Source organism: Manacus candei, unplaced genomic scaffold, assembly GCF_025592945.1.
Source record: "Manacus candei isolate 608988 ecotype Guabito, Panama unplaced genomic scaffold, ASM2559294v1 h1tg000041l, whole genome shotgun sequence".
Lineage (NCBI taxonomy): Eukaryota > Metazoa > Chordata > Aves > Passeriformes > Pipridae > Manacus > Manacus candei.
In genome coordinates this window covers 4,218,005-4,230,756 of record NW_026138089.1, presented here as the reverse complement: position 1 = coordinate 4,230,756, position 12,752 = coordinate 4,218,005, and the positions used below count along the sequence as shown (strand labels likewise).

The 12,752-nt window shown below is 38.6% G+C and overlaps 2 protein-coding genes across 7 annotated transcripts in view; one reads left to right on the top strand and one right to left on the bottom strand.

The window, feature by feature from the left end:
* The window catches only part of CNKSR2 (connector enhancer of kinase suppressor of Ras 2), a 205,143-nt gene that overhangs the window by 180,469 nt on the left and 11,922 nt on the right, over positions 1 to 12,752 (top strand). Inside the window, exon 21 of one of the 6 annotated variants that reach the window (XM_051794858.1) lies at positions 9,772 to 11,984. The exons of 4 other annotated variants lie outside the window; for them this stretch is intronic. In XM_051794858.1, the coding sequence (XP_051650818.1) occupies positions 9,772 to 9,776 (5 nt within the window). In that variant the 3' untranslated portion in view covers positions 9,777 to 11,984. Of the gene's footprint in view, positions 1 to 9,044; positions 9,177 to 9,771; positions 11,985 to 12,752 lie in introns of those variants that run through there. One more of the 6 variants, XM_051794857.1, reaches the window with a different exon arrangement.
* Positions 2,026 to 12,752, bottom strand: part of KLHL34 (kelch like family member 34) — a 28,641-nt gene continuing 17,914 nt past the window's right edge. The window contains exon 2 of the mRNA XM_051794882.1: positions 2,026 to 2,059. The gene's annotated coding sequence lies outside the window, so the exon portion shown is untranslated. The remainder of the gene's footprint in view (positions 2,060 to 12,752) is intronic.

Sequence of the window (12,752 nt, the reverse complement as noted above, 5' to 3'; positions counted from 1 at the left end):
AATTTATACCCTCTTTCGGCCAGATTTTGAAAGGTTCCTTTAATCATGTGATGATTTACAGGTCTCAAGGAGGAGGCAATATTAAGAAAAGCTCACTTAGTTGCTTTCTGCTCATTGTAAATTCAGGGACAGACAGAGATCAGGCAGTGGCACTGTAAGGCCCAGCTGGGCCTGGGGATGCCAGAGGTCCCTGTCAGTGGGCTCCTTGCAGCTCATGTGGCGTTTCCTATCCGTGCAAAGTGGTCTTTATGGAATCCTTGAGAGCTGGTGAATAGGAGACTTTGGGAATTAGAGAGTGTCTTCCTACAGTAAAAACAGCAAAATCTGTTTTATAATTCACATAACAGTGTTTCAATAGCTTCTGCATTTGGCATTAATGTGATTTATTTTTTTTTACTGTAATAATGTATACACTTGAAATCTGACATAAGAATCATATTTAATCTATAAAAAGTTTGAAGATGATTATTCTGAGAATTCTTGTTTCTTTCCTCCCTGCTAGAATGTGCTCTGCCATTTATATTCAACTTTTAATTAAAAAAAAAAATTCAAGACATTTCCTTTTTTTATCAAGCTAAGTACATGTACATAATGTACATAATTTTACAGTAAAACATTTATATTTCTAACTAGAAAATGTATTGTAATGGCTTTAGAGACAACTAGAGTTGCTAGTTTCTGCCTCTTTAGAAGGCAGAAGAGAGTATTTATATTTATTTATTTATGGCTGTGTAAAGTGCCTGGGGAAAATCCCATTTAAATTTTACACTCCAAGCTAAAACTCTCCAAGACTAAATTATTAATTCTTTTACATTGTTTTGCCACTGAGGACTATGTTTACCTTCTCCTGTGTACTGTATGATATAGGTATTTAATGTCCTATTTCTTAATGTAGCCTCAAAAGTTTCATATGATTTTTACAGGGGCTAGAAATATTTATTAGTGAACTAGACTAATTTAACCATACTATAAATTTTATATACCATCACATTGAAAATTTAAATCTCTGAATTTTGACAATGGCTTATGAAATAGTGAGATTGAGAAATAAAAAAAAAATAAAAACCCAACAAACAGAAAATACCCTTTAGACATTAGTGCATTATGCATTAATAAATTGACAGTTTCCAAGTTCTCTGCTCATTTTACTTTTTAACTTCCAATTCACAAATTCTGCCTGCAGATAGGAACACCATATAGCAGCTATCATGAATCTTACAGCATAAACAGGCTATCCTTATATCTATGCACACTCTTAGAATTTGAGAAATTTCATTTTATGAAATTCTTGTACAGTCTATAAAATATGTCTAAAATGTTTTCATAGTAGAAGAAGAGGAAAAGGGGATGTGTGTTTTCCTGGGAATACTTGTTTAAAGGATGGTTGAAATTTTTGGTACAATTAATACTGAACTATTGCTACAGAGAGGAAGGAAGTTTCAGGGGTTTCATAAAGTTAAAAAATGATTGGCTTGGAGACTCACACTTTGGAAATGGCTTTTACAGTTAATGAAACTCAAAAATGTCAGCCACCTTCTTCTTGGCCTCTCCCATCCCAAAAGACCAATTTCCTAAGGTGGTTCATGTTGTTGCTAAACAGGATTATGAGATTTATAGTGAGAGTAAAAGTCACTCGAAGTAAAAATTAGGCTCTTCAGTTTTGAAAATAGCACTTGGGTCTTTATGGATTTCATTATTTCTGAAATTTAGTGGAGGTTGAATGTGGGAGGATGAGGGCATGACCGAATGGCTCTGAACAGCCAGCGCTTGGGACACTTGTTGTTCCTTCTTGGAGGAAAACAGGCATGGAGGAGTGAGATTTTATATTCTACATAGATTTGGCTTTTCCGCCAAGGCTGCCCGAAGACTGTGTGCATTTCTCAGCATCACTGCTCCCTGGGATGATGGGGAGTAGGAGGTTGCTGAGAGTAACCCAATGAACAAAGGAGAACACACCCCCAAGGTGGTGGAGGTTTAATTTACCTGTGAAAAACAAAGGAAACACTTTCTGCAGTCTGTGATCTGTAGTGTTTGTTGGGAACAAGGAACATCAGGGTAGCTGGGGAAGAGATTTCAAAATTGAGTGAGGTGAGATGGAAGCAAAAGGCAGAAGACGAGAAACAGGACATAAGTCTGTAATGGTGAGGATAAGCTGTGGAACGAGTTTCATTAAGTTGTCATTGGTTTTTCAAAGGAAAATCCCATCGGCATTTAATGGTCTGTGCCACAGATGAGGATTATGGTGTTATAAATCTTTCTCCAGTTAGAAAAACTGTTTTAAAAGTATTTTGTTTTTACAGTGTCACATTTCTCTTACAGTATAACCTACTGTAAATGCACACATGCTGCCTTTGACTTTATTTCACAGATTTATGCAACTTGGTAAGATGCACAGGTGAGCCAAGCGGATGGATTTTATGCTGGGGCCACATTCTGGCAGACCATGCCTGTGCACTAAAACATTTCCTTAATCCAAGTTGTCCTCCAAGGAGGAGAATCTGGCATAACCTCATGATTAAGTTGAAAACCCTATAATATCTCTGCTGAGGTGACAGTTACTTTTGACAAATAAACCCCTCTCATAATGTCCCCTTAGCTCACAGGTTCTAAAAGTACTATCAGAGCCCACTGGTGAGACTTTTTCTTCAGATTACTTACTCAGTTGTACCATATGGAAATGGAGTAGATGTTTTAAAAGACAAATTCATAGGGCTGTTGCTCATCTTTAGTGGTTGCCATAGCTGGCACTGTTATTAATGACCAAAAGTATATAGCCAGATCTTCATCTCTGTTTCTGCTGGATTTTATTAATATCTATTTCCTTCTACCAAGGGAAACTGGTTGTGGTAGTTCCAGGCTGAGCAGGGGAGATTGTTCTCTGCTCTTAGATATGTAACTGTGGATTTCCAGTTCTGAAATCCCCTCAAGGTTTCTTCACACAACTGCTAAGGAGTTGTTTTAAAAACTGGTTGCAACCCGCCTCTGAAGATGAGAGTAACTCAAGTTGTTGTTAATAGATCCCTTGGGGCGGATTAGAGTGAAAGACACTGAAGGATTGGTGTTTGTAATTATATATCTGTAGGGTTTATTTTAGAACAGTTTGGTTGCAATGGAAAGCCAGTATGTAGCTTTTTTAGTTACTATTATCTATAGTAATATGGCAATAAGAAAGCACTTAAGAAAATGTGTAAGGGAAAAGAAAGGAAGGAAAAGAAAGAATGGATAAGAGTAGAAAGATTCATAATCACCACCCATGGGATCTACGACAAGATTTGATTGTTGCATCGTTGGTCGAAGTGATGGTCTTGATCTGTAGGGGGTGGGGGAAGAAACCCCACCAAACACAAAGTCCAATGGGTTAATATATGTTCGAGCCAAGTGGGAATGCCTGGTACCTCCCCTGGGTGGGGGGAACTTTCAGTCCTCTGGTGGAAGGCCTCAGAAAATGAGTCTGGGGGTGCTTTGGGGGTCTTTGATAGTTTATGACCCCTTCAAAGACATGACAGCTGCCTCTCATGTCAGCGCAGTTAAGCCAGTTATGCCCCATCAGACCTTCCCAAGGAGGGGGGGAGGAAGTTTTACAACTGAGCAGAGTTGAGTAAGGGACAACAATTACCATGATAAAAGGCCCCCTTGCAGAATTTGTCTGTTATTGGCCTCAAAGCCTGACTTAAGCATAGCACCTTGGTGCCTCCACAATTTTTTTAAGTCTATTAAACTTAACTATTAACATTCTCTCACAAAACCTTCAGCTTAAGCTGACCATGCACTTTTCGTAAGAAACTTAAATTGAGAAATTCTTCTTTTTCCATTGAGTTGTTGAATAGATGTGTTATATCATATACATTGAACTTCATAGTTACTCTGTAACCACAGTAAAGTCTTTAAGATATCACATAAAATCAAGGGCACTATAAAAGGTAGTATGATCTTCATGTATTTTGAAGTTATTTTTGTTGGGTCTACTTTTCAGAAGCAATGTTGTTTTCTATTCTTCTTTTCCCCTAGTTATGAAAAACATTACATAAATGAAGATAAATTTACAGCCTAATTCCATTTTGTTGTAGCAGGATGATTTCTCCATAACCTCTTTACCTATATTCCTGGAATAAAAAATATTGAGAAAGATGAATGTATATGCAGTCACTGCAAATTACAAAAGCATCAGTGACAAATCTAATGCTGTAAAGCCTCTTCAGAATAGCTGGTTGTACTGATAACATGTCCTGGCATTACACAGGAAAATTAGTAAGCTTATTGCCATCAGATACACACCTTCTTTAAGAGGGATATTTACTTCTGAAAACAACAAATCCTTGCAAAATTAAAAATTCACTGAGCTTGTTATTTTACTACTGCATTTTGCAACCTAGTATTTCCATTCTGCACAGTATTTCCATTCCAATCCTTAGTAAGGATTGTCCAAAACATTGATTTGTGTAGTTCTGTATCAGATCTCAGACTCTGAGTTATTTCAGTTTTAAAAAATCGCCTGCAAGCACAAATGATTGCCCTAAAGAGCCATGAGCTCCACATTCCAGCTAACCCAGTTAGCCTGCCATGAACTGTGCCTAAAACCATATTTCTAGGGGAGAGTTAAAGGTGCCTTGCTTGTAGCTTTATCAATTTTTAACTCAGGTGTACTTTGAGCTCTATCATGTGGCAAGAAGTAGTTGCACATTTTAATGCTGAAGAGACAAGCATCTCTTCTAGTTAGTTTTGAATTTGCCACACAAACTTTCAAATGTTTCTGTTACTTGAAGAGGCAATAATCAACTTTTCTCTGCAAGTATGTGCTCATAATTATACAGATCTCTGTTACATCCCCCTTGTTTATAGAGGAGAAGTCTTGATTGGTCCTGGACCACACAGTCCTTGCAGGAAAACCCCTTTGCACCACCAGTAATCCTATCTACCCCCCTCAGGACAAGCATCCTTTGGCTTAGGGTGAGGGAAGGGCACTCTTACCTGGCAGTTTCAAAGGGTGGCTGTTTTTATAGGTAGCCCTTCCCACAGCATCACAAGGTGTTTCCATTCATTCACCACACACACTTTGTAAAGCAGGATTCCCTTGCATACAACAATCACCAGTTGTGGTGACAGTGATTTCCTTAGAGCCTCTGGATACCCTTTATGCTGCCCTTGGCAGTACAGAGAGCAGTACTAAGAACTGGATTGAAAGGAAGCTCACCATTATATAGATGCTTTATGTGCTTCTCTTTTGAACGTGACAGAGTTCTCCTGGGTGAGGCCTGTCCTATAGGCTTATGTAACTTAAGTCTCCATGTAATCCAGCAATTAGAATGCCAACATGCAGAAATTTTAATATCATTTTCAGAATTTATAAATTGCCCAGTGGGACGTTGAGGTCCCGATTACGTCTTGCACCCTCTGAATGTGTATAAAAATTCAATTACGTGAAGTGCATAGGAGAGCCAGGATACGTTTGTGATTTAGAAATCCTGTGGTAAGTGGAAGGAAAAATGCCTGCCGATCAGAGCCCTGTAATTCCCCCTGCCTTGTTCTCCTGGGGCCGAGTGCAGCACTTGCAGAGGAGCAGAAGCTGGAGGTTATGCATGGGCTGACACCACCATCTGTCCTCTCTGTCCCCCATCCTCACCGTGATGCCTTCTCGTATAACATTTGTGCTCTTGGTGTTCCTCAATGGGGACAGGAGGGACACGAAAGCATATACTGTGATGTTGGAAAAGCTGAAACTTGCTATTTGTAGACAGCATATTATCAGTATTATCAGTTTGATTTAGTGCCCTTTAGTGCGGAGACTCAGTCTCCAGAGGAGTACTGAGTGACTCCTGCTACTGCTTCCACACCTAATGGACTTCTTACAGGAAGAGGTGCTGCTTTGAAGTATAGTGTCAGGGGGCTGTACTGGATGTGTCATCAAAACCCTCTGTATCAGCTCCTTTTCCTCTCTGCATGGCATCTGTCCCAGACCTGAGCAGTCCTGGAAATGGTAGGAGCTTCCCACCATTGAGCAATAGACAGTTTGCAGATCTGCCAGCATTCCTCCCAAGAACTCTGTGTCAAATAGCATTGAACCATTTCCTTGGTAAGGAGGAAGATGTATCTGCCAATGGGCTTCTAACAGAAGCAGCCAGGTAGCAGTTTGTGATACATGGGGAAGGTTTTCTTTTTCCCACTGTTGTTTGCATTCATTCTTGTTCAGAGCCTGATTACTCACACATAGTATTTACGTGTAGGGGAATACACATAACTAGATATGCTTCATTATTGAACTAGATAGTAGTCAAAGTTTTACTCTCATGAATATATAGACAGATGTAGAAATATGTACACAGAATAGGATACAAGTGAAGGAAAGGATAGATCTTCAAAAGGCAGTTAACGTTTTACTGATTGCCACTCTAGATGGGAAGCCTGAAATTTCATTTTCTAAAACTTAAGTACCTATTTCCAAAGTTTCAACCTAACCCTTCTTTAAAAAGTAAAGTTATCATAAACATGCCAGATGCCTTGTACTCTGTTTAGGCAAAATATATAATGTGAACATTCATAAGAAAGTGTACTCTTAAATGGCAGCAGTAAAATGCTATGCATTTTATTAAAAAACACATCAAAGTGAAAACCTTAACGTGTTACCTTCTCAACAGTGACTGGTGGTGTGCCGTTATTCTTGATAAATAGGTCTCGAAGAGAAAAAGAATTAGTTGTATCATATTCTGTGTCCCTTTGCTTATATAGGACTTCTTGTGTGAGAGCCATTTTGAGACCTTACTTATTGTGACCCTCAAACATTTCTCTCAGGTGAGGACTTTCTCCTCCCCTTTACTTTTGACACTTGGTGGCATGCCTGGAAAGGCCTGTAAAGCTGCCTTTGCTCCTGCTTGGTAGGTTGGTCCCAGCCCTGATGCATTCTGTCTTCACCACTTTAGACGGGTAAAGTACCTTACTGCTACAGGTTTGCTCAGACATAAGATTCCTCCCATCTTCCATGACCACATCAGCTGAAGAAATAGGCAGAGATTTACAGCAGGCACTTTTGTTTCTGTAACCACTCTGGGGAAATCATTTGCTGTAAAACTCTTCTCATAATACAAACATGATTTGGTTGATAAATGCAGAATTTCACTTTACTGTATTCACAGGGTCGTGTTCATTTTTGTATGTGAATGGCAGTCGGTTTATTTTTCAAAATGTTTGCAAGTCTCATGAGTTTCATAAGTTGTAGTGTCAATAAGTATTCATCCAAAAGCACGTTACTGTTCTTTGTTATTTGTATTTGTTCTCCTTTAAAACAAATTAAAAAAAAAATCACCTTATCTAGAAACAAAACCATATGCTGGAGATTTTTTACATAAATCATTTTGCTAATACTAGTGATACAGAAGGAAAATGTGGGGTTTATAAGGATAAGGAAAAATAATTTTGCTACAAAAAGCAGAATTTCTAAACTCTTAGTTACTATCAGTAAGTGATAGCGAAGATCTCTTTGGAAAAGCCTCCCTAGTGCTTGATAATTATATTCACCTTCAGATAAATAGGACAGTGTATGCTACCACTTATCTTAAGAGGTCCTAATGAAAGGTTGTTCATGGACAGTGACTAATCCAAACTGGGACAGTAAAAAATTACCAATGTTTGATGATAGGCCTGTATCATCAGGCCTTAGCTATATTACTAAATAGTCTTTACAAAAGTGTCTTACTAGCAGTTTTTTTCAGAAATACTCTCCTCATGCAAAATTTAGGTACATAAAACAAGTTCTGTCCCACCATCTGTTGAAGGCAGCACAGTTCTTCCACAGACACAGAGGACGTGTCCCAGCCAACCTCAGCAGGGCGTGTAGAAGAGTATAGACATCTGCTAGGTAGTGCCCTTGCCTTAACTTAGTAATCTTCTTTTATTTCATAGCCACCTTGTTTCACAAAAAGGGAAGTTTCTTTTGCCAAAACCTGACCTTTGAAACCAAACTTTCTGAATTTTTAGAGATAAAGTTATATGAACAACAGCCATGAGATGATAGGATCTCCTAAAGCTGCAAAATTCATACCCATGAGGCAGTAGTATCCTCTTTCACTTAGTGCCTTTTTCCAAGCAAATCCAAGACTCATATTTTCAATGCTATGACTGTTCTTTGTATAATACAGTATGAAATGTGAAAAACATTCCCTTTTGTACTCTGCAAAGTCTCCCTTTCCTCAGTCCCATGAGTCCTGAAATGTGCTGGTTTGGCCTTTTGTTTTTTTGGAGGTTGGGTTTTGGTTTTGGGGGTTGGGTTTGTTTTTTTCATTTTGGTTGTGGAATCAAATGTTTTTTATTTTAAACAATAGGTTATGTAAAAGTTTCTCTTGACTGCTGTATTTAGAATTTAGTTATATAAACTGTTTTCCTCACCCTTCTTCTTCCTCCTCTCCTTGTTGACATGCAGAGTCCCAGGAAATCTCAGCAAGAGAGGAGAGGCTGAACTCGCTTTGAGTTCCATATAGCATTGCTCACCCTCTGCCTCTCTGGAAACTCATTTTCCAATTGCTGCCGTGGGTGGAGTAAATGGCACCAACGTTTCCATCTGGGATTCTTTCTACCTTGTGCTTTCTGTCACTGAGACATTTCTTTTCTGCTTGCTAGACCTTTTGTGATATGCTCAAGTATACAAATGGCAATGCTTCATATTTTCCTTCCTTTTCATCTTGCCTTTTGGAAAAAAATTCTTTTTAACAAAGGTTGAACAAGTCTCACCAGTTAAATTGGATTGAATTTGTACATCTTTACATTATGCACAGTTGAACTCTTTCCCAAAGTGTTTTTTTTATAACAACAGAACATCCCCCAGCTTTTCATATCTGGGAACTAAAATGGCAATGGATTTCAAGATCCATGGAGTTTCATTTTTGTATTACAATTTAGTGTGGTAGACAATAGAATAGGGAATGAACTGAGAGCAACCTGGCTTTTGAAATTGCCTGTGTGCAGAGACTGCATATCCATACAGAAACTCTAAGTAAACAACTTAGCTGTATGCTGTTTATTCCACCTCTCTCTTTCTCTTTTCTTTGCTAACACAGGTCCACAAAGATTCTCGAGTTCTCAAGCCCTAGCTTATGGAAGTATGTAATGTCAGTGTGGTTGCAAAATCACATGATCTCCTAGCTCTGTATCTTATCCTCCACCCAACGTTGCACAACGCTGGACTGTCAGCTAGGAGAACGAAAGGAGCCAGATTGTGTTGTGCCACCTCTTTTTATAGCTCACGCATAAGTTACCACCAGGATATTTTTCTGTGTTTGTAGAACATTTGGTGGATTTGGGGCACATTCTTTGCTTCCATTCTCCTCATTCAAGTGACCCCCTCCCAGTGCTTCCAAATGAGCTAATGTGTCTTCGACATGGATAAAACCAACCCAAGTTGGTTAGGATGTATTGTTCTCTTGTTTTATTTGTGGGTTGTTTGTTTTGGGGTTTTTTAATTGGTCTTTGTTATGTTATTTTCTTTTTTCTTTTTTAAAGCATATCTACAAAAAGCGATTATATAACTTTCTGCCCTAAATACCTCTTTTGCATCAGGGATGGATATTTTAATGGAGTGAGGTGTAATAGCAGAACAGTGCCATGTCTCTGTCCTCATGAGCATAGCTGCATGCAGATTAGAAAGGCTCTGTAGTGCTGCTACTGTATGCCAGATTTGCTATTTGCTCGTTTGCATGGTAGTATTTCTAATTTACTAATATGATATGGAAATAATGGCACATCACAGATCTTTCAACATATTGTATCACTGCTTTATCATATTAGGCTAATACACTGCGAGAGTTGATAGCACCTCTCCATGTCAAATGGGATCCACATCTCTTGGCACTGAACCGATTGGACTCAAGGGTTGATAAACTTATCATTAGAGAATTGGCACGACGGAGATTCAACTTCAGCCTCTTGCAAGAAACCTAATGGCCTCCGTTCAGAAAGTCAGTTCTTCCTGAATAACTCTGATGTTTATAACAGAACAGACCTGTTAAAGCATAGACAACCACATGCCTGAATATGAGGCCTCCAGGAAGGTGTCAAAGGGCATGGCCAGTCTTTTGAAGAATGCACCCTTTCCACACTGGGACTAGGCACAAAGTCAGATCCAGTCTACATGGAGCACATTTGCAGAAAATACTGCCCCCCGCACGGGAGAACGGAAGGGGAAGAGGGTCTTGGCAGGGGAAGGGCTTTGATGTCACTCAGTTTTGTTCTGCACACCTCAAGGAATTAAAGAGGGATTCAGCCATGGTAACTGTAAAATCCTGTTGCTTGTACTGAACTCCAGTGAACCCATTCAGGCCAACCAGACAGAGTCATGTCATTTAAGCGTGCTTCACATTAGTGAAGGAAGTCACCTTACTGTGTCATGCTAAACTAAGTGTATTCTGTCAAGTGGAGGTATGTAAAGACCTTTTGGAGACTTGCATTTATCTAATGGTTTGTAATGAGTTACCAGAGGGTACACTGGCACTCGTTTGGATGATGACGGAGAAGATACCTCACGCTGAGATTTATTAGACTCTGCACTTAAACTCTTCAGTTCCTCTTTATCTTCTAGGACTTAAACATGTGAGTGATGCTGCCTGGCCAAGCAGGCACAAAGTATTCTCTGTATAACACCCAGACTCCAGAGGGCTGTTTTGGGGCCAGTATTTGTCTGGATGTCACTCGAAGTAGATTCAGATATTGTATTTATCATTATGTTCTGAGTCCCCTATGGGTTGATGTTTGCCTCTATCTCTGTGGTTAGAATGTGAATTTTCCTTAATATATTTGGCTAAGGGTGTATTGTAATAATGTTAATGCTAATTACTTGATATTTCATACTATCTTACGGGGAGATACTTTTAAAAAATGTATTTTGAAATGTTTTCTTTCTGTTTGCTCAATGTATGGTATTGCATTATGTTAATACCAATAAAATTATATATATATATAGTTATATATATTTCCCTTTTATAAAGAAGTAAATTATGCTTTTTTGCCTCACAAACAGGAAATGTGCAGTGAATAAAATTACTTCATTCTGCCTTGTAGCAGGTGACAAAGCTTATAATAGTTTTAATATTCTTTTTTGAAAAAATAAAAAGCATAGTATGACATAAACTAGTTGGAAATTCATCAAAATGCATGTTTTATGTTTCTGCTCAATGGGACTGTCACAAATCAGCCTAAATATTTAGCAATGTTGTTTTGGCATCTTTAATTTTTTCTAATCAGAAGCATACACTGTATTGCTATTATTGATTACAAAACTGTACTGTCATAAATTTTTGCCTGTTGGCCAGATAGACAAACTCACTGAGTTTTTATGACTCTCTTGTCTGTAGGAATTGATTTTAAAATTTAATTTAGTGCTCTTTCCAATGCTTGGCAAAGGCAGAATTTATTTTTTATATAAGGTTGCCTTTGAAGTACCTGCCTCTGCCAGGGATGATAAATCACTGCGAAGTATATAAGGATTCTGCAACCTGAAGGATATGTCATTAAAGCCTTGTTTGAATGGCCTGCAACCCCAGCCAGTCCTTTACATTCTGTCATTAAAGTCCATAATTCGTTAGAGGTGAAATGTTTTGGAAATGAATTAGAGAAGCAGAAGCAAAGATGTGATTCTAAAATGTCCTTTGGCTGCCATTTGGGGTTACACTGATGGCTTATTTGCTGGGCGTAGCCAAAGGCCAGCATATATCTGCACTAATGCATATTAGATTGTCTACAGCTTCCTCTCTTTCTTTTCCCCACCCTTTCTAACGTATTGTATTGAGTATCTTTGTTTTGCAGAGGCATTCAGAAGGGCTGTAATTAGCAGTCCCCGGCATTTAATTGCATACACATTTGTTAAATATTTTTCTGTATGCCTTAAAATAAAGTATAGAAAATGGCAGTAAATGTTTCTTTAATGAAGGCATTTGATCTATTCATGAAGTCAGGATTTTTTAAAGGTGTTATTTTGGGCTTAATAAAGGAAATAAGCCAGCAAATTTTCAGTCTTGCATTTGCGTAACCATTGTCTGTCAGGGCTGATGTTCATTTCCTTTCCCTTATTTCTTTTGTGGTGAACACATTCTGCCCAATGGATGGGGAACGAAGCTTTCTGCTGTGACCACTCTCACGCTGGTTTTGAGAGAACACTTTATGTTGAGGTGCCCTGCGTGTTCACAAGTTCATTATGACATCTGATGACGTGAATAATGTCTAGAGAAGCCACAAAGTATTATTGCAGTTCTCTTGTCACAGAGCTTCTGCTCTGAAAAACTTTGAACTCTCTGCAGTGCTTACAGACCATGGTGGTGTGATGGGCATTCAGCAGCTGACAGGGAGTGCTTCATATTTGGCAGTGTCGTACCCTACAAAAATAACATGTAAATCAGGGTGCAGATTAATTAGGCTGGAATCTAGTCAGTGCAGCTATCATAACATGTGCAATTATATATTCAATAATAAATCTGAATATCTGAATAAATATGATATCTTCTGGGATAACATTTTGGGAAGTATTTCAGGCCCCTTTCCGAAATGCCTCCTGAGGTGCTTCCCCAACAGACCTCAGTGTGTTACAGAGGTAACTGAGACGACAATTAAATCAATCTGCCCCCCACACATGTGCCCCACACTAATTCTCCATGTTTCTTTCATATTGAAAGTAGGATTGCAATTCCTAAGTGATTCAAGTAGTTTTGAAAACTTCACTCATGGTGCTACATTTTCATACAAATTAGCAACTTCAGATGTAGCCTGAAGCAGAGTTC